The 22,426-nt window shown below is 42.5% G+C and overlaps 1 protein-coding gene across 4 annotated transcripts in view; it reads right to left on the bottom strand.

Annotated features, from left to right (window-relative positions):
* The window catches only part of Scamp1 (secretory carrier membrane protein 1), a 72,977-nt gene that overhangs the window by 27,990 nt on the left and 22,561 nt on the right, over positions 1 to 22,426 (bottom strand). For 2 of the 4 annotated variants that reach the window (XM_040729027.1, XM_040729026.1), the window contains exon 2: positions 13,751 to 13,828. The exons of 1 other annotated variant lie outside the window; for it this stretch is intronic. Coding sequence is in view for 1 of the 3 variants with exons in the window: in XM_040729026.1 (XP_040584960.1) it covers positions 13,751 to 13,828 (78 nt within the window). In the remaining 2 variants the exon portion in view is untranslated. Of the gene's footprint in view, positions 1 to 6,651; positions 6,756 to 13,750; positions 13,829 to 22,426 lie in introns of those variants that run through there. One more of the 4 variants, XM_040729028.1, reaches the window with a different exon arrangement.

The following is a 22,426-nucleotide window of genomic DNA, read 5'->3' as shown; positions in this document are numbered from 1 at the left end:
TACCACAAGACCCAGCAATTCTACTCTTAGGCATATACCCAAAAGATGCCCATTCATACAGCAAGGATGTCTGTTCCACTATGTTCATAGCAGCCTTATTTGTAATATCTAGATCATGGAAGCAACCTAGATTCCCCACAACTGAAGAGTGGATACATAAAATGTGGTACATTTACACAATGGAGTACTACTCAGTGGAAAAACAACAGAATCTTGAAATTTGCAGGCAAATGGATGGCACTAGAAGAAACCATCCTGAGTGAGGTAACCCAGTCACAAAAAGACAAACATGGTATTTACTCACTCATAAATGGATTTTAGACATGGATCAGGGGAGTGTCAGCCTACAATCCCGGGGCCAGTGAGTCTGGGAAACAGGGAGGTTCCCAAGAGATATGCATTATACTCCAGAGAAGTGGAATGAGGCAAGATCTCCTGAGCAGATTGGGAACATGGGGGGAGGGGAGAGGGAACCAGGAAAAAGAGAGAGGGATAAGAGGAGGGTAGAAGAAGACATGGGGGAGCAGGAAGAGTGAGTCAGGGTAAGAATAGAGGAGACCAGGATGAGAGATACCATAATAGTTGGAGTCCTTATAGCTTTGAGGAGAGAGCTGACACTAGTGAGATTTCCAGAGATCTACAAGGATAACACCAACTGGAAAACTAAGTAATAGCAGAGAGACTACATTAATAGTCCCTACCTGATAAGGTTGATGACTACTTTATATGACATCCTAGAACCTTCATCCAGTGCTTGATGGAAGCAGAGACAGATACTCACAGATAAACACTGAACTGACCCCCTGAAACCCAGTGACAGAGATGGAGGAGTGATGAGTAAAGGGGTCAAGACCGTGCTGGTGAAACCCACAAAGACAGCTGACTGGACAAGGGGGAGCTCTTGAACCCCAGACTGATAGCTAAGAGGCTAACAGGGGACTGATCCAGACTCCATGAATGTAGTGTCAGTGAGGAGGCCTCAGAAATCTCTGGGGCCTTGGGTAGTAGATTAGTGTTCACCATGGCATACAAATGAACTTTGGGAGCCCATTCCACATGGAGGGATGCTCTCTCAGCCTGGACACATGGGTAAGGGCCTAGGTCCTGCCCTGGATGAAATGACAGACTCTGGAGATTCCCAAGGAGGGCCTCACCCTCCCTGGAGAATAATGTGGGGACTGGGGGGGCTGTTGGAGGGACAAGAGGGGGGTCTGGGATTGACATTTGAAGCATGCATGTTTCTAATTTAAATACAAACATAAAAAAATAGAACCAGGAGATGAACATTTAATGTAAGGTTGCGTGCACAGTACCAACAAAGCCAGTAGCATCTGTATAACCTAACTGGAAAAGAAACCAAGAACATGATTCCATTCATGACAGCATTAAGAAAATACAGTATCTAGGAATAAACTGAATTTACATGGTGAAGGTATGGCTTTGTGGAAACTATTCAGGTTACTGCAGTGGTGGCAGAGGACGGGTGCTTGAAGGAGATGATTCGACCCAAATCCTCTTCCTCTCTGTCACCTCCCAGCTGTAAAGTGAGTGGCTTTGTTCCCATGTCCCAGCATGACACACTGCCTTGCCATAGCCCCAAAGCAGCAGGGCCAACCAATTTCAACTGGATCCTCCAAACTATAAGCCAATAGAAAGCTTTTCTCTGTATACAGTGATCATCTTGGGTATTTGTTATAATGACAAAAAACTCATGCTAGAAAAAACTGATGGAAAGAATGAAAGAAAGCACAAGTGACAAGATGGGCCCACATTCATGGTTCTTTTTTTTTTTTTTTTTTTTTGGTTTTTATGAGACAAGGTTTCTCTGTATTGTTTTGGAGGCTATCGGTCCAGCCCGGCCTCGAACTCACAGAAATCCGCCTGCCTCTGCCTCCTGAGTGCTGGGATTAAAGGCGTGCGCCACCACCGCCTGGCTACATTCATGGTTCTTAATGATATTGTTAAAGTGTCCATCCCACCCAAACAGTAATAGTCCAATGTAAGCCCTATAAAATCCCATTGACATTCTTCACAGCAGAGAAAAAAAAAAACCTGATGCTCATATAGAACTAAAGTTCCCCAAAAGTCAATAAATTATGAAAAATCCATACTTCCTGACTTGCAGTTAGATCACAAAGCTACAGTAATCAAAATAGCATGACTCACAAAAAAAAAAAAAAGGCATAAAGAGGCCAGGAAAAGAGGATATCCCAAAAATAAACCTAAGCACATATAGTCAACTGTGGGGGGGGGTAGGAGGTGGAGATCAAAGGACAACTTCCAGTAGTCAGTTCTCTCTACCATATGAATCCTGATGTTCAAATCCAAGTGAGCACTACTACCTGTGGAGTCATCTCACTGACCCTTTGACAAGGCCACTGAAAGAAAGGGGAATAAGACAGCCTCTTCAACAAGTAGTTCTGGGGAAAGATTTCCACATGGAAAGTAAAGAAGGAGCTTATCTCATAGCACATATAAAACCTTACATCAATTCAAATGGACAAAACATGCAAATATGAGGTCAGAAACTACAGAGCTAGCAGAGAGTACAGGAGAAAGCTCTTTGACAAATATGAGGTCAGAAACTACAGAGCTAGCAGAGAGTACAGGAGAAAGCTCTTTGACAAATATGAGGTCAGAAACTACAGAGCTAGCAGAGAGTACAGGAGAAAGCTCTTTGACAAATATGAGGTCAGAAACTACAGAGCTAGCAGAGAGTACAGGAGAAAGCTCTTTGACAAATATGAGGTCAGAAACTACAGAGCTAGCAGAGAGTACAGGAGAAAGCTCTTTGACAGTGGCCTTGGCAGCAATTGTTTCACATATCACAACAAAAATTTAAGGCAAAAAGGCAAAATTAAATACATGGGTTTACATCAAGCTAAAAGCAACCAACAAAATGAAGTGACAGCTTGTGGATGAGGGAAGACATATTTGTATAATACTGTATGATAAGAGGTTAAAACCCAGCTTAAAAATAAGTGAAAGTCCTGAATAGATATTTCATCAAGAAAGAAAGTGACCACCAGGTACATGAGAAGATTCAACACCATTTATCATCAGGGGAGTGTAGAGCAAAACTACTAAAGATACCCACTTCATAACTGCTAGGATGACTGTTATTCAAAAAGCCAGAGGGACAAAAAGAGACCCTCTCCAGTGCTGGTGGGGATGTGAGGGCTGGGAGGAGCACAGGTGCTCCTAAGGGAAAGAATGCAACACAACCATCAATGACTCTGAATTGATCCTTACAAGGAATACGTATATCAAAACACGATACTCTATCCAGTGAATACATACATTTATTCTTGCTGAGTAAATAATACAACTTGGAAAGATAACAGAGCTATTATATGAGTCAGCAATCCCTCTTCAAGTGTAAAACAGAAGGAAAATGCAATCATTTCACAATACCTGCACCCCAGGCCCTGTATGACATTACTGACAGCAGCATAAATGGATAAAGGAATGACAGCTATTTGGCCCTCAAAACCAATGCAATCTTGCCATTTGCCATATTAATGAGCCCACAATACTTTATGCTAAGTGAAATAAGCCAGACATAGGAAGAAAACTATAGCATGACCTCATTCACATACAAAATCTAAAAAGAATGTTCACAAGGAGTACAAAATGGTGATCGCAGAAGACAGGAACTAGGGCAGCAGTGGGGAAGATGCAGGCCAGGGAATACTAAATTCATAAGGCAAGCAAGTCTACTGTTGTGATGTGCATCGTGAAGACCACAGTGATGAACTCCAACTACATATGGAATGCATGCTGAGTAGGTTTTAGCTGCTTTGCCACAAAAAAGGAGTAATTATATAAACTGATGCTTAATTTACTTTACTATTTCACTATATATATTTCATTAAGTCATTTTGTAAACCTTAAATATACACACCAAAAAATTAAACATACAGTTACTGCATGATCCAGCAACCACACCCCTTAGGATTTACCCAAATGAGCTGAACACCTACGCTCAGGGTAAACTACACAAAGACATTTATAGCACCTTCATTCGTCACAATAGATCCTTCACAAGGTGATGGATCCATACGCCAAGCAGACCCAGAACAGAAAATTATGCAATGCTAAAGAAACGAACCATCAAGCTATGAAGACATGGAGGACCCTTAAGCGCACACCAGGTGAAGCAGCCGGCCTGAAAAGGCTGCACAATGCACAGTTCCGATGGTATGGAGACAGGTGGCAAAGGCAAAACTAGAGAAATGTAGAGCAAAAGCCTGAAACTCCAGTGGTTGCTGCTGAGGCCTTAACTGGGAGGAGCAATGGGGTGGGTTAGGACAGTGAAGCTGCAGTTCAATCACAATGATGAGTCCAGTATACATTTATTCAAACCATGGCATGTACATACCAACTGGAGTTACCATGTGTCAGTACAGGCTCATTAACTGTGATAAACTGTCAATCTAGGGGTAAAGTGGATCGGCAGACTATGTGCAGACAGGAGGAGGTGGGAATCTTGGCACCTTCCTGTGTGGCCCTAACACTGTTCTACAAAAACAAATGACTGGTTCTACTTGAGACCCATGCCAAGAGATGCAGCCTACATGCCTGACACTGCCTGGAGGGCCAGCAACAGAGGCTAGACAGCCCAGAGACCTAGGATAGAACCAGATACAATGGGAGGTGTCAATGAAATTGACTAATGATAATGACTAATTGATTCCTAATGATACTCTGTTGTCCTTGTAGATAGAAGCCTGGCATAATCATCATCAGAGAGGCTTCATTTAGCAGAGGCAGGTAGAATCTCTCAGCTCGAGGCCAGCATGGTCTACAGAGTGAGTTCCAGTAGTCAGAACAATTTAGTGAGACCCTGTCTCAGAAAAAGCAAAACAAACTTTTATGAAGTTGGGATATCACTCAATGCTAGAGTGCCTGCCAAACCTGCGTGATGCCCGACATTTAGTTCCTAGTACCAAATAAGTGTATAAACAAAAAATGTAAGCGCACATGCTGTGAAACGGCCAGTGACTATGAAAAGAAGTCTGGGATACGACAACTAAAGAGTGGCAGAACGCAATGTAAAAGGTCACGAAAGGAGACATGAGAACTTGGAAAGATTTCAGTAACAAAGCAAAATAGGCTCAGCATTAACACTGGAAAGCACAGTAGGCAAATCAAGACACAAAAAGTTAAACAGAAATAAAAGCTAGTAAGTTGGGAAGGTCATTAGATGTCAGTCACAATGGCTCGTGGCACCTAATTAAAATCTAATGAGATACAAAGACAGGACATTTTCAGAATCATGGGAAACACAGATGACATCTACTGCACGTCTGGTCTAGACCTGTGAGAGAAAGGCTTTTTTAGGAAGGCTACAGGGGAAGCAGAATTCTGTGGTATGAATGACTTGTCTCCACGAGAGAGTCATATGTTGAAACATAATTCTCAATAGATAGTTTTAGTAGAGATCTTTAGAAGGAGATGTGGTTCTTAGGGAGAAACTCTCAAACATCCGATCAATGTCTTTTTAAAAAGTTCGGGGAGCTGGCTGGCCTCTTCCGTCACATGACAGCACAGCAAGAGGAAAGGGGCCTCACCGTATACTGGATCTGTCCGGATCCATACCTTGGAATCTCCATCATTCTGCTGTCTATGTATTATCTAGTATAAGGCATTTTGCCCAACTTGCCCAGAGTATAACACATTATCCTCACAGTATGGTGTGTTTCCATGGCACAAAAGAGAAAAGGCAGTCAAAAGAGAATAAAGGCTTTGAAAACAGGCTGAACTTCTGTCGGATACAATGGAAGTTTAAAGAATTACAGAAAATACAAGAGAGGCAGAATAAAGGCTATGCAAAGCATCGTGGGGATTAAACATCAGCAGATGAGAAATATCCCCGTCTTGTTGAGACTGATATAATGACATCACTCTTGGTAGAACCAGGCAGGTGGGTGGTTAAGAGCAGGCAGGGTTAGACATCCTAGGGGCTTCACTTTGACCCTTTAAAAAATTGAGATGAACAGATAAGAGGAATGCAGTTTTAGTCCTAACATACTGTCTTATCCCCAGTGTGGCACACAGACTCAGAAGTGAACCCTAATGATTCTTTAAAGTAGAATTCTCCTCCTGGGAAGCATTTCAGGGCTTTTGACGAGCTTCTAACCAATAAAATACTGATATACACCAGTGGTGACAGACTGCTACATTTTAAAGATTTATCTTAGTAGACTGGAGTAAGAGGCTCTAGGGATTGACAAGATGGCCATGTTGGGAGATGCCCAGGTACCCCTGGCAACTGCAGGTGACATGTGTGCCCTATGTAAGGTACCAAATTAACTGCCTTCAAATTCCTAAGACTCCCAGTCATATATACCACTGAATATTATCTTTGCCAGTAATCTCAAAGAACTTGACTCTTCCCTAGTCAAACCCCAGATAAGAATATAGCAAGGGGGCTGGAGAGACAGTTGATCAGTTAAGAATACTTGCAACTCTTCAAGAAGATCCAAATTTGGTTCTCAGCATCCACACAGCAGTTGACAATTGCCTGAAACTCCAGCCCCAAATGTTGCTGCCCTCTTCTGGCACCTGTGGGCACCTGCACACATATGCACACCCACACACATATATATATATAATTAAAAGTAAACCTTTAAAAAAAATGGACAATACCTTGAATACAGCTTATTAAGACTTAGTAAAGGAGTAAGCTCTATTGCGCCCAGACTTTCTGACCCACAGTAATTGTGGAATAAACTTGTATTGCTTCATGCCACTGAGCTTGTGATATTTTGTCAAACAATAGAAAACCTGTGTGCATGGTTGTCTTGACCCACTGAAAGGTGAGGATAACCTAGGAAACCCAGGCATTATGATCACACAGTCTCTTGACTCCACTCAACAACAATGGAAGGCCAAGGGGTGGTCTCAGTAAGGTTTAACATTTGGCTTGTGGGGAGATGGCTTTGGCTAAAGCAAACAGCATATTAGACCAGAAGAAGACAAAAAAGCAAGACTAGAGCAAGTAACTTGGAACATGCTCAACTTCTTCTCAACTTTTCTATAGACCCAAAAATGATATATAAAACAGACAAAGTTCAAGTTTGCTGGCCCAACATGCCACACCTCTATGTATAGAATATATAATCACTTCTCAGGAAAGTAGATGAGCCAATCTGAACTCTAAGAAAATAATTCCATAACATGTAAAATAGTAGTTTGAAGACAGACTGGAGGCCTTGCATCCCTGGAAGGCTACTGTGCCATTTTGCAAGTTTCTGAACTAGGACAGTTTGGTTTCAGTTGAAAGAACAGACAGGTAAAGCTCTTCAGGAAGTAAGTGACAGGATGTGGCCACAGATTAGATATAAGAAAAGAAGCTATTTGAGCCCAAGAGCATTTGAACTAGCCACTAGGATACCAGGAGAATAAAAGTACCAGTGTCATTAAATGAGACAGGAAACAAAGACTGGGTCTGGAAGGCAAAGGTAATGAGCTCCCAGAATACCACTGCAGGGAGACTCAGAGAGTAAAGGAAATGCACAGCAAGAGACAAATGGGTGTTAAGACAGAAAAGGCTTTCGCAGTGTTAGAAACAAGAACTGCTCTGTGTAGTCACGGTCCTGCAGTTAAAATTTATCCTGCACTTCAGAAGAGACCGATAGGATAAACGATTTAACTCACTCAACGTTTTCCTCCTCCCTGCCTCCTTGTAAGACGTGAATAAAACCCAAAGGAGTTCAGATGCTTGCCGAAAGGTCCCCATTAATTAGTAGTCAGAGCTGGACTAAAATGCAGGTCTTCAGCCTGTGTAGTGCATGTTAGAGACAGTTCTTAGGCAAGCCAATCAATTCCTATCCTTTCTGGTTAGAGATGACCGCCTGGTAAGGTTCCCGAATACTGCCAGGACTTGAAATCATCTTCTTACGATTCTTCCTGAAGGTACAGATCTGTCAGAAAACTGCACATGGTACAAGAACAAAACAAAAGGACCAGCCCTCCATGAGGAATGGAACGTGAGAGCAAGTAAGGCCCAGAAGCATTTCCAAGGACTTCTACCACAAACGTGAACACCAATCACCAATGGCTACAATGATCGAGAACTGCTCAACTGTACATAAACTATCACCCAAGTAGAGGAAAGCATTCTTGCTGCACACACCAGTTCTCAAGGATCAACTTGTTGCTCCAGCAATTCAGATTTCAGAAGGTAGACCCGGGGGCCTACCTGCCAGATACAACATCATCTCCTTAAGAAAATGTACTTATACTCAACCAACATAGATAACTTCATGACTCAGGAAGACCATATTTATAGCACATCTCAGGTCAGAATAGGCCCGTTTCAAGTGCTCAGTAGTTGTCCATGACAGCAGGTACTCTGTACATAAGGCATCTTGTGAAAACCCTTAAACTTATAACTGTGAATCGATATGTAAATTAAAAAAGTATTCAACTTTTCTACATTTTGTGACCTTAATTTCCTTAAAGTCTCCTTTCAACAAAAAATTATATATAAGACATCTTCTTTTGAGATTATAATATAATTACATCACATTCCTTCTTCCCTCTTCACACCCTCTTCTGAAATGTTCCCTGAGCCTTAGGTAGATGTATCCATTGGAACTGGGCTCCACAGAACAGGACCTCACTGTGTATCCCTGGCTGATTTGAACTCCCTATATGGACAGGCTGGCCTTGAACTCACACAGATCCACCTGCCTCTGCTAAATGAGTGTTAGTACTAAAGGCATACACCACCATGCCCTTATACTTGATATCTTTAAGAATTATTTGTTTTTATTTTTTATGTGTAGGAGTGGTATGTGTGTGTGTCTGTGTGTGTGACTCACATGCACATGTACACCATGAGCCTGGTACCTATGGAAGCCAGAAGGAGGCATCAGATCCCTAGGAACTGGAGTTACAGATGGTTGTTGGCTACGGTGCAGGTGTTGGGAACTGAGTCCAAATCTTCTACAAGAGCAGTCAGTATTCCTAAAGGCTGAACCAGCTCCCTAGCTCTGAGAAACCTATTTTTAATAAAAGAACATGAAGTGTTTAAATCTTAGCAATAATATACACTCAGTCACCCTGCTGTATAATCTGCCCACTTGACCTGAAGTAACTTATCACATCTAGAAAGTTCCAGTTCACAAATACTTTTTTTTTTTTTTTTTTTTTTGGTTTTGGTTTTTATGAGACAGGGTTTCTCTGTATTGTTTTGGAGGCTGTCGGTCCAGCCCGGCCTCGAACTCATAGAGATCCGCCTGCCTCTGCCTCCCGAGTGCTGGGATTAAAGGCGTGCACCACCACCGCTTGGCCACAAATATCTTTCTAAAACAAATGCAAACACAACCAAGCAACTAAAACAGTATTTGGAGTCAAGTCAAACACATCATTTAATTTAACTAGCCAAGGGTATTTACATTTTTACAGAATCACTTTTAAAAGTTGTACTTTCAGGGGCTCGGAGAGCCCAGTGGTTAAGGGCACTTGCTGGTCTTGCAAAGGACCTGGGTTTGGTTTCCAGCACCCATGAACAGCTCACAACTATGAATACACTCCCAATTCCAGGGAATCACCAGCACTACACGCACATGGTACAAGACATGTATGCGGGCAAAGCATCCGTACACATAAAACAAACCTACAAATGTAAAATTACCGCACAGGCTGCACCAGGCTCTTTGATCATCATGATCCTGATTCTGAAGCAGAGCATCTGACCAGAAAATCCAGAATTGCTTAATTTTAATGCATTCTCATTATAGCCTACCACCCTACTTAAAGACACCCTACTTAAATAGCCTTTCTGAAACTGTAGAGGCTCAACATCTAGGACAATAATTTACAATTCCATGTTTCGTTTGTCCTGTATATTTCTTTGTACATACATGGAATTTTTTAAAATCCCATTTAGGTGACAAATTTTCCAAAGGCCAGAACTTCTACTCCTTAGTCATCTGTCTCTAAAGAGAACAGGATGTATGCTGGAGAGTTTCACGTCAACTTGACACAATCTAAAGTCATCTGAGAGGAAGGGGCCACAATTGAAAAAATGCCTTCAGAAGATGGGACTGTAGGCAAGCCTGTAGGGAATTTTCTTAGTGACTGACAGGGGCGGGCCCAGCCCATTGTGGGTAGTGTCATCCCTGGGCTGGTGGTCCTGGGTTCTCTAAGAAAGCAGGCTGAGAAAGCCATGAGGAGGAAGCCAGTAAGTAGCTCTCCTCTATGGCCTCTGCATCAGCTCCTGCCTCCAGGTCCCTACCTTGAGTTCCTGTCCTGACCTCCTTCAGTGAGGAACAAGGTGGAAGTGTAGGTCAAATAAAGCCTGTCCTCCCCCGCTTGCTTTGTGGTCATGGTGTGGTCATGGTGTTTCATCACAGCAATAAAAACCCTGATTAAGACAGGTAAAAGGCAAAAGCTTTACAAAAAACAGGTGAGTTACTGCCACTTCCAAACTAGAAGGTCTGTGTCTCAGGTGCTTTCCAAAAAGAAAAAAAAAAGGAACTTAAAATACTTATTTGTAATGTTGCTGTGAGAATTTGATTAGGTAAAGCAGATAACATGAGGTTCCCATCACAAAGAAGACACTTGATAGAGAATTCTACCAATAAGAACAACTTAGGGCAGGCAAGATTGGCTCAGTACGTAAAGGTGCTTGCTGCTAAGCCTGAAGACCCAAGTTTGATCCCCAGGATCTGACTCCTACAAGTTTTCCTCTGACTGCCACATACATGCTGTGCCAAGCATATACCAAAATATACACACAACAAAATATAATAAAAAATTTAGATTATCTAAGGCTACTTCTTTGAAAAGGGTAAACATGTCTCGCTAATAAAATTGTCCAAAAAGAGTTTGTTATCTGCAGTGCTGGTACTTTCCATTCTTCATTGACAAAAGTGAAGACCTTTGCAGCCATCTCCCCTCCTCAGAAGACAAGTCACAACTACAGTGGACTATGCACACTCGCAGCACTGACTGCGATGAGATAAATCATAGTGTCGCATGATCCAACCAATCACATTCCTGCCAACAAGCCTATCAGTGTTCTGGGATGCAGATGCTACACTTCAGCAAAGGCTGGTAAGTAAATGTTCAGGAATAAGTTAGAATTTTTGTTTTTTGTTTTTGAGACAGTTTCTTTGTGTAGCCTTGGCTATCCTAGAACTAGCTGTATAGACCAGGCTGGCCTCAAACTCAGAAATCTGATTGCCTCTGCCTGCTGCTAGGATCAAAGGTGGTGTTCCCACTGCCTAATAATAAAATGAAATTTTAAAGCTCTTTCTTTCCTTTTTGTGGTACTGAAAATGGAACCCAGGGCCTCCCATATTGTGAGGTACTGCCACTGAGCTACACACCCAGCCCCCAATGTTCATTTTATTTGCATCCTTTGCTGATCAACTATGTGAGTAATCTCCCCTACACATCTACCTACATCCATTGTGCTCTACAATTCAGTTCAATTCTGGTACTACTCTCCTCCCACCCCACCCCCCCACCCCACCCGCCAGGGATGAACATGGATTTCAAAGGTTAAGGGTTCAATACATATTTGTCCCCACTTCAGATGCTACTCCTAAGTTCCAAGCTGCAAAGTGTACTTTTGACTACCTGGTTACAAATGAGGGATTTCCATGATTTCTCCTTCCTTGGGATTTCATAATTTTCTGGAAGAAAAACCACAGACTGAAAAAAAAAAGTTACTATTACTAGTTTGCTATAAAAGATACAATTCAGGACCAAGAGCTGCATGGTCAGAATACGGAGAAGTGACCCAGACCCCCATATTCTTTCTGGACCAACCACCCTTCTGGAACCTTCATGGGCAGACCCATTGCGCAGGCATAAACCAGTGGCACTGCAGGGATTGACACGCTGGGGAGGTTCCTCGCTGCTTTAGCTTGCTTCTCTGTTGCTACGAAGAAACACTGGGCAGAAAAGCAAGCCTGGGAGGAAAGGCTTAGTCCACCTCCCTTATTTACTCATTCCTGGCGCAATCAGGAGCAGGGCAGGAACCTGGGACAGAAACTAAAACAGTGGTCTGGGAGGAAAATGGCTTACTGCCTCCTGCTTCTAAGTTCACATGTCGTTGTTTGAGACAAGGTGTCTCTATGTAGCCTTGGCCGGCCTTAAGTTGATGAAGATCATCTGCCTCTGCCTTCCTAGTGCTGGAACTGAATGCCTGCACCACCAGGCTCCGCTACCCCTTTTTAGACATCCCAGGTCCAACTGACTAGAAATGGTGCTCCCACAGTGGGCTAGGCCCTCCTATATCAATTAAAAATAAGGAAAATGCCTCCAGAGTCATGCCACAAGCCAGTCTGGCAGAAGCAAGTACTCACCCGAGGTTCCCTCTTCCCAGGTGACTTAAGTTTACAGGTGGAGCTAACTATGACACCTTCTGACCCTCTCCTGGAAGGCAAACTTAAGTGTCTGCCATCTAGCCATGCTTAGATTCTCTGGTGACCCCATTCATCCTGACACCTCTAGGGACCAAAGCCACCAGTCACCTAGTTAGCATATATCCCACACCTTTTAAGATCTATGTACCCAGAAACTGGGGACAAGAAACAAATACATTTTTCTTTTTAATCACAACTTTGTACAAAGCCAATAAAATAGACACTGAAGAAATTCCCAAGCAAAACCTACATCATCTTTCAGAATACTTTTCTGCACTATGAAAAATATCCACCAGAAGAGGTGATACTAGTTAAGGATCATTACAGGGTGGCAAAAATCCACATGTATAACTCAAGTATTCATGGGGTGGCTAACATTTAAAGAGTCACAGATGTCCACAAATAGGGACCTAGTGAATACAATGCCTAAGATACTAACATAAATTCAGAAGATAACATTTGCTGGAGAGAGCATGAAAATTTCAATAGTTGTAAAATATGGGTCAAATAAAATGATCAGAAAGACTTTAATAAAAAGCCCTAACTGTAACCGATTATAACTCTTTAATGACGGCAGAAGATAGTCTTTATACCCTCTAATGTGCATGCAGAGTAGAACACTGCTCAGTGAAGCTTTTCTCATACCCCCAAGTAACACAGTTTTGAGAGGAAGAATAAATATTCTTTCCTGGAGAAAGTAGATGTCCAGAAGGAAACTGTCACAGCAGAAAGCGAGCCCGCTCAAAACACTGTGACTCAAGTGACAAGCTCACAGATATTACAGTTAAGCTCCAGACATAAACCCATCGGAAGAAAGTGTCTCCCAGGCCTGGAGAGATGGCTCAGTGATTGAGAGCACTGGCTGCTCTTCCAGAGGACCCGGGTTCAACTTCCAGCACCCATATGGCAGCTCACAACTGTCTATAACTCCAGTTTCAGGGGACCCGAAACTTCTCATGGCAAAACACTAATGAACACAAAATTTTTTTAAAAACTATATATAAAGAAAGCATCTCCCACATTATCAACAAACAGCACAACCACGAGAGGTTCACTCCACTTCCCGGTGTCTCAAGCACTGCAGGGAGGTTCACAGAACACAGGTTCGCACTTTACAGAATGGAAGGAAACTCTGAGAAACTTCTCTAGAACCATCATGGTCATTTCCGGCTACCACCAATGCCCTTCTCATAAAAGAAAACTAATTCTAACTTGCTGAATTCTAAATAGCACATGTATTCACACAGATTGTTTTACATTCACATACCCCATCAGCTGAAAAGAAGCATAATCAAGATACAATCCTCTATTTAGTTTCCATTTAAACACTTAAAAAGAAGTCCAAGAGAAAGTAATCTTACCGTTCTAGAATCTGAGAAAGGATTATATTCATCAAGTCCTGGTGGCACATTTCTTGTCACCTGTGTAACAGATGGGTCCTAGAATAAAATTTGAAGAAGAAAATATGAGCTATCTATTAAGACAGCTTTAATATTCACAGGATATTTGCTTTATCTGAACCTTTGGTCACTCAGCAAACCAGAGCAAACTTAAAAGTACTATCAAATGTATCAACATTTCAACGAAGGTAATATTTAAACCCACGGCCCTCCCACCCCCAGAGAAAAACAAATGAAACTTGGGTTAGACACAAGACAGCTGCTAGGTTGTCTCTAATGACAGAAGCAGGTCCCTACTACTGCTGTGTGGTCCTGGCTGATAAGGTGCTCAGACTGAACCACCATCACCCCTCAACTGTTTACGACACAGGGTCTCACTCTATATCCCAGGCTGGTTTTGAACTCTTGATGGCCCTACTGACTCGGCCTCCTGAATGCTGGCCATTATATTCATAAGCCACCATACCTGGCTTCATGGTCTCACTTTTATTTTTGTAATGTTTTATTATTCTGAGAATTTCATACATGAGTAATCATCTACTTCACTCCTACACCCCCCCCTTCCTCCAAGTCTTCCCATGTTCTACCTCCCAAATACATGGTCTCTTCTTTATTGCCACACATGTATGTGTACATGTGCATGTTTGTGTACACACACACACATATCCTACTGAGTTCATGTGCTCATGTGTATCCAAGGCTGACCACCTAAGATCAGACAACCTCTGTGGGAGCTCATCCCTTCAAGGAAACTGATTCTCCCTCTCTCAGCAGCCACTGACCACCTACCTATAGCTTGTTTTCCTAGGAGTAGGGTGGTTCCCTTTTTAAATAGTATCTTCAACAGTTTTCCACTTTCAGATTTGAATATATTAGAAGTCAACGTCCTATACAGCCAACATCTAGGGCACTGGCGACTGTGTCCCTCTTTGGCACTACTGCTGTTACTAGTCTGTGGGATATTTCTCTACATGGCCTAGAGTCCATTTCCAACCATCAATATATGTAACAATCAAATAAAACAAGACTAATCTGTGGTGATATCTTGTTTGTACTCTAAATAAAAGATTGCCTGAAGATCAGAGGGCAAAGTTCGTCATCACTTAGCCATACAGATTGGAGGTCTGTACAGACAGACAGGAAGTGAGATGGCTGGCGGAGAGAGGAAATGACAAGGTGGAAGGAGAGAGGAGCTCAGTCTCTTTTCGGATGGAAAGCTGAAGGTAAGGTGGCTGTGGTTTTGCTCCTTCATCTCTCTGATGTCTCAGCCTTTCCCCCATATCTGGTTCTGGGCTTTTATTATTAAGACCTATTAGAACTCGTGTTACACTACTCCACCCCAAACCCAGACTGATTCAGCAATTCTCGAATTGGGCCTGAAAACTCTGTGTTTTGTTTGTTTTGTTTCAAGACAGGGTTTCTCTGTGTAGTCCTAGCTCTCTTGCAACTAGTCTTGAAACTAGCTTTATAGACTAGGCTGGCCTCAAACTCAGAGGATCTGCCTGCCTCTGCCTACTGAGTGCTGGGAATAAAGGTGTGCACTCAGGTGTTAAGAGCACAGACTACTCTTCCAGAGGACCTGGGTTCAATTCCCAGCACCTACATGGCCGCTCACAACTGTCTGTAACTCCAGTTCCAGGAATCTGACACCCTCACACAGACATACATGCAGGCAAAACACCAATACACGAAAAATAAAAATATATTATTTTTAAAAAGAGGAAAGAAAAGAGAAGTCCGTGTTTCTAACAAAGTCTCATGTGATACAGATCCTACAGGGATCTATTGCTCCTTTAAGTACAACTCCAGTCCATTTTCTTCAACACAAAGTCAGCTTTTGAAAGTGAAAAATTTATCTTGTGGTTTCCTTCCTCTACCCCTACCCATTTCAGATTTTTTAAAGCTCCCTAGCAATCTTAAGACTAGATTCAGAATCCTCAGGTAAAATACATAAGGCTTCTGACCATGGTGGCCCAGCCCTTGGCTATTTCTGCAGCCTTGCCAACTCTCAGTCACCCTCACCGTGGCATGTCCTCTTCTCTTAGAAGAGAGCCTGCACAGCTGGCAGGAGGCTTAGCAAGACCCTGCAGAGCCTGAGCCTGACTCTTGCTCATCCCCAGCAAGCAAACAGCAAGGACAAAGGAAAACCTGTGAAGCCTGTAGGCCTGCTCAGCTGCCATGTTTACCTACAAAGTGTGAGAAAGGAATACCAAGGGGGATGCCACCAGAAAAAAGAAATGAGATCATATGCATCATAATTGAAATTGTCAAGTTCTGTTGCTGAACTTAAGCCCAAAGCCCAGAGATTACAGCTATCATCTCTGTACTCACTCATACCACCCCCCTCAAGTCCTTACACATTCTTCTTCTTTGCCTTGCTTCTTCTAGCTGGATCCTCTTCCCACAAGGGTCAGCCTACCACCGTCCTCCTCATTAAATAGGCAGTCCAAGTACTATGTCGTGTCATTGCGTCCCAAGCCTGTCACTCCAGCAGCACTGATTCTACAGACTAGTGATGACTTTCATGCAGGTTATTTCCCCAAAATAAGATAATGACCTATTTTAATTAAGAACTGGGTTTTATCAGGCATGTTGGACCCACCTTTGGTCCCAATATTGTGAAGTCAAAGGCAGACAGATCTGAGTTCAAGACTAGCCTGGTCAACATAATGAATTCCAGGTTAGTGGGGTTAAATAATGATACCCTAAAAGAAAAAAAAAAAAAACACTGGGTCTTTTGGTGAGCTAGGTGTGGTGGCACATGACTATAATTCAAAACTCAGGAAACCAAGACAGGTAAAATCCAGAGTTCAAGGTTAGCCTGGGTTAAACATGAACACCCTGTAAGATAATGAAAGGAAAGAGAAAGCAGAAATGAGGAGGAGGAGGAGGAGGAGGCCAGGGGCTAGGAAAGGAATAACGGGGTAGGGAAGAAATCTAAGAGAGAGGAATGGGAAAGGGAAAGAGAAGAGAAGGGGAAAGAAGAAAGGGAAGGAGGCAAGAAAGGGGAAGAGAAGGGGAAGAGAAAGGGCTAGAAAGGAGAAATGTGGAGAAAAGGGAAGGGGGAGAGGTGAGGAAGAAGGAAGAGAAAGGGGAAGAGAAGGGAAAGAGAAAGGGCTAGAAAGGAGAAATGTGGAGAAAAGGGAAGGGGGAGAGGTGAGGAAGAAGGAAGAGAAAGGGGAAGAGAAGGGAAAGAGAAAGGGCTAGGAAAGGAGAAATGTGGAGAAAGGGAAGGGGGAGAGGTGAGGAAGAAGGAAGAGAAAGGGGACAGAGAAGGGAGGGAAGAATGAGAAGGAAGGTGGGGGAGGGGTAAGGGGGTGGAGACACAGAATCTCACACAGATTCTCAAGAACCCAGTGCGACTAACCTGAGGACACTGGGGAAGAAATAAGACAGAGGGAGAGGAAAGAAGAGGCTTCTGGTGAGAGGACAGACGGCACCTTCAGCAAAGTCCTCTAGTGTCTTGTCTCCGAACTGGAAATGTCAGTGAGGTCCACAGCACTTTTACTGCAACTCAATGCCTGGATTGCTGTCCAACCATTCTTACTGCATACTGTCACTGTTCCAAACCGTTGCAGGGAATATAAACCCAGGCAAGGACAACTCTCTCATCAGGAAGGGCTCACACAAAACAAATAAAAATGGAGAAAAATAAAAACTAGAGGACACAGGCACTCCCAAAAGCACACAAAACCCAACAAATACACACAGAGAAAGAGAAGGGAGGGAGGGAGGGAGGGAAGGAGGGAGGGACTACAACACTTCCACAAGTTTGTAACTCAGTACTGAAACCCAAGATAGTAAGGCAGATGAAATGCCAGAAAAGGAGTTCAGGGTGGGGCTGGAAAGATGTCTCAGTAGTTAAGAGTGCATACAGCCCTTCAAAGGGACCTGAAAATTCTTTTGTCAGCATGGATCCAGGTGGATCACAGCTGCCTATACTCCAGCACCAGGACTAACTGATGCCTCTGGCCTCCATGGGCACCCACACATGTGTGCAAATATCCCTTCACAGACACACATACATACAAGTAATTTAAGATAGATTAAAAAAAAAAAAAAGCTCAGGGTCCTATTTTAAAAGGATCATTGCCTACACAGGACTCAAATAAGAAGAAGAAAATGAATTCATGGTATGGGTAGGAAAGTAAGGTAGTTAAAAGGGGCCATTAACTCAAAACCAAGGAGGCAAAATCAGCAAGGAAACTAGATTCTGAAAGAGAACCAACTTAGATTTGCTGGAAATAAGAGTCCATCAGCCAAACAGAACACACAGCAGGAAGCATCACCAACAAAGACAGAAGAAGAAATATTGTTGGTGCAGAGGGACAAGCTTAAGGCAATAGATAGTACACTCAACACAAAGGAAAAAGAGTGAGCACGGATAAACCTCCAAGAACTCTGATAGCATCCAAGAAACCATGCCCAAGAGCCAAGGAGGGGATTAAAACAAAATCTAAAGGTGTAAGTGGTCATTCCACAAAATCATTCCAAAAACTTTACCAAATCTAGAGGAGGAAATGGGCACCCAAACACAAGGGGCATTTAGATTCCAAACAGATACCACCAGAAAAAAATTGCCAACAGACACCTCACAGTCGGTGTGTTGAAAATTCAAAGCAAAGCAACAATACTAAAGAAGAAAAGGGGTCCAGTGCGCAGCTCAGAGGGAGGGCGCTTGCCTAATATGCACAACATTGGTTCAGTCTCCAGCATCTGAAAATAAAATAAGCTTTGAGGGAAAAACATCAACACATCTAAGAAGGCAAGCACACCAGATCTCCCACTAGCAACCCAAAAAAACCCACAGAAGCATGGAGCATGTTACTTCATACCAGAAGTAAACAAATGCCAATCAAGATAGTTTTAGATAGCAAAGATGGAGAAACAAGGACATTTCAAGACAGTGCAAACTGAAGCAATTTGTGACAATCAAGCTACTGCCATGTATAGAAATGCAGAAGACAAAGAGGGTCTTTATCACAAGAGCACAGAAAGGTCATCATCTCAGGTGAGGAATAGATGAACAAAGGGATGTAAGAATGTGTCAGTCATGGTCAACAAGGAAACCAACAATGCCCTACGACCCATTAACAGGTGGGACAGTGATCCAGGAAACCATCAACAAAACCACAGGAAGCAGCAAATCCCTCTCAATGATAACCTCAAATGGAAACCTTCATTTATGCAGAGGCAGCCTGACTTGTAAAAATGGACGTGGGTGAGATGGCTCAGTGGATAGCGGCGCTGGTAGCCTGTGTTTGATCCCTGGAAATCACAGAGGTAAAAGGAGAGAACGAATGTCATACAAAGCTATCCTTTGACCTCCACAGGCACACCATGGTGTGTGCACACACATACACACAAATAATAAAAATTTATAAAATAAGATTCAATTATTTTGGTTTTAGCTAGAAGAATAGGATAAACAAAAAGTATCCCTATCTGTAAATGGCACCATCCTCTACTTAAAAGAGCCTCAGAAAATTTCTTAGACCTGGTAAACGCTTTCAGCAACGCAACAAGATAAAAAATCAGTAGCTTTTCTACTACCGGAAACAAACTTGCTAAGCAAATCATCATAATAAAAATCTCATTCACAATACCTTCAAAAACATAAAATACCCAGGAATAGACCTCACCGATGAGGTGAGAGGTCTCTATAATGAAAACACTGAAGAATCAAACTGAAGAGGACTACAGTAACAAAAACTGGGTACTTCACAAAAGGCACATATACTGGGGAAAGATAGCGGCTTCCACAAGTGCTGCTGTTCTGGGAAACTGAATGGCTTCCATGCCTTGCCCTCTTATGCAGAGGACAATGATTCAATTCAATTAGATCAAAGACATTAATGTAGACCTGAAACTTTGAAACTGGAGGGAAACACATGTAAAACACTTCAAGATTATCTCTGAAAAGATACTATTAGCACAGAAAATAACACCAAGAATTGGCAAGGGATTACATAAAATAAAAGATTTCTATACACAGTCAAGAAAGCAACCAGCAGAAGGGAAAGGCTTTTTCCCATAGAAAACTTTGCTACCTACATTGGACAGTAATTAAAACAAAAATGAAAAACAAATCATTCGATCAATAAATGGGGACCCAATAACCCTCACAAATAATCCAATAAATAAACAGGGCCCCAATATACAAATGGCCAAGAAGTATTTTAACAAGTCTTCAGCATCCTTTACCACCAGGGAAATGCAAATTAAAACTGCTTGGGAGTCCCTTGGCTCCTGAGTCACAATAGCCACCATTAGAAAAACCAAATGACAGTAAGTGCTAAAGGCAGGGAGGAACCACCCCTCCCCTTTGCTGCTGGTAAGACTGCAACCCCACACACAGCCACTAAAGATAGGACCCTCAAAGAACTGAACGCAGAATGACCAGAAGAGTCGGCCACACCACTCCTAAATGCACACAAGGACTGGGTCAACAGCCACAGATGGATTTGTATGTTCTCTTTTACTGCTGTACTAGTCACAGCGACAAGATATAAAACCAACCTACACACCCATCAACAGATGACAGGTTAAGTAAAGTGTGTGGAGTTATAGTCAGCCATAGAGAAAAATCAACATCTGCAAGAAAACAGAAGTGGACATCAACATGGTAACCTAGATAACCGCCGGGCGGTGGTGGCGCACGCCTTTAATCCCAGCACTCGGGAGGCAGAGGCAGGTGGATCTCTGTGAGTTCGAGGCCAGGCTGGACCGAAAGCCTCCAAATACAGAGAAACCCTGTCTCGTAAAACCAAAAAAAAAAAAAAAAAAACCTAGATAACCAAGATCAAAATATGCCTTACTTCTCTCTCATACAGAATCTAGATTTAAATGTATATACGTATGTATGTGTGTAACAGCTCATGAAACTAGAAAAGAGACCAGGAGATGGGGAAGAGAACTCATGAAAGGGGCAAAAGGGAAGGAGGGGACAGAAAACATGTGGCCTCAAAGCAAGCCAACATTTGGGAAATAGAGAAGGACCAGCAGGAGAGGACATAGGGAGGACAAAAACACATCAAATTGCAGCTTCTGTATGAAAATAGGCCATTGTTAAAAAGTAGTAGGAAATACCTCAAAACAGTAAAGAGAAAAAAACAAACAAAAAAACAGAGGGCCTTCTAGATTTGTTGCATTTAATCAGACAATCCTGGTGATACTTTCTTCCATAAGTGTTATAACTCAGAGGAATTGCTCAACAGTAAAAATCAAAACCACTTTCCCGGAAGAGTAAAACTATGAAGATCATTCAAAGATGTAGATGAAAGGGTATTTCATTCCATTCACAAGAGAAAACCAATTAAAAGTATATTGACACAGTAATCACCTCCCTCCTCTTGGCCAGAAACAGCCCACATGCCTGACCACAGCCTCAACAGGCTACAAAGGAATCGAGGATTCTCTGAAGCGGTTAATAGGAATAGAAATTGTAACTACTGCAATGTGAGGCCAAATTACATCTACATTTATCCTGTGAGCTGCAGTTTCACTTCTAGGAATCCATCCCAAAGGTACACTGGCTAAATATTAGTCATAGTAGCTAAAGACCAGAAGGAGGCTTCTTACATCTGTCAACAGGTGAAGGCCCGTGTATGTACACAATGACCTATGGAAGCTGAATCTTATGCAGCTTTAAGTGCTATACCAGGTTTGCAAACTGCTGTGACATGAGTGAAAAAAAAAATATAAGCAAAATGTCTACTTTGAGAAACAAAATAAAAACTAGTATGTGTTTTTTTAAAGGAAAAATAACCCAAAAGCTAGTACTAGTGGTCCCTAAGGAGGAGGAAGGGACCCTCAGAGTCCCAGGCTCAGAGGCCACTTCACAGGCCATGTCTCTTTTACAGCTTTCGTTTTGAGCCATGAAATATCATTATCAGATGACAAATCAGTTGAAAAACAAAAGGACAAAGGCAGAATGTGCCTCAGAAAGATGAATATTCTTTGGTTGGAGACAGGGTCTCACTGTGTAGCCCTGGCTAGTCTACAATTCACTAAATGGATTAGCCTGGCTCTGCCTCCCAAGGGCTGGGATTGAAGGCATGTGCCACCACACTTGGTTTGGGTATTCCCACCCACCATTTCTGCCATCAGTGCTTTTCTGGAGGCCACCGGAGTACAATGGCTTCCAACTCAAGAGTTTTCAAATGTACATGCCCAGTTTTTTTCAACTACTCCAAAATCACCCTAAATTCTTAAGAAAAACCAGGCATGTAAATAAATGTGTAACTTATACCAAAGAGACTCGGGTAAAAAACATCCTTCTGGTTATCTACTTTTAGTTACTGAAACCAAAATGCACGTTCCCTTCTACAATGATCCAGGTCAAAGTTAACTGGCAGTTTGACAGAACTGTGAAGCAAACCCCCCCTAGTCTCTTTGGATCCATCCCTTACGCAGTCTCCATGACAAGCAGCTGCATGCATGTCAGATATGACACAGCAGAAGTGAGAAAGAAGACGAAATGTTAAAAGATCAAGAACTCTCATCTCTGAATTACCACATAATTCAGGCTTCCAACTTGCCTGGCTGGTTTTAGCTTTGTTTGGGAATTTTATTTCTCTTTCCTCAGACAGGGTTTTACTCAGTATTCAACCTAAGCTACCCTCAAACTCAGGGCTG

This window comes from Mesocricetus auratus, unplaced genomic scaffold (assembly GCF_017639785.1).
Source record: "Mesocricetus auratus isolate SY011 unplaced genomic scaffold, BCM_Maur_2.0 Super-Scaffold_100020, whole genome shotgun sequence".
Lineage (NCBI taxonomy): Eukaryota > Metazoa > Chordata > Mammalia > Rodentia > Cricetidae > Mesocricetus > Mesocricetus auratus.
This window is presented reverse-complemented; position numbering and strand designations above follow the sequence as displayed.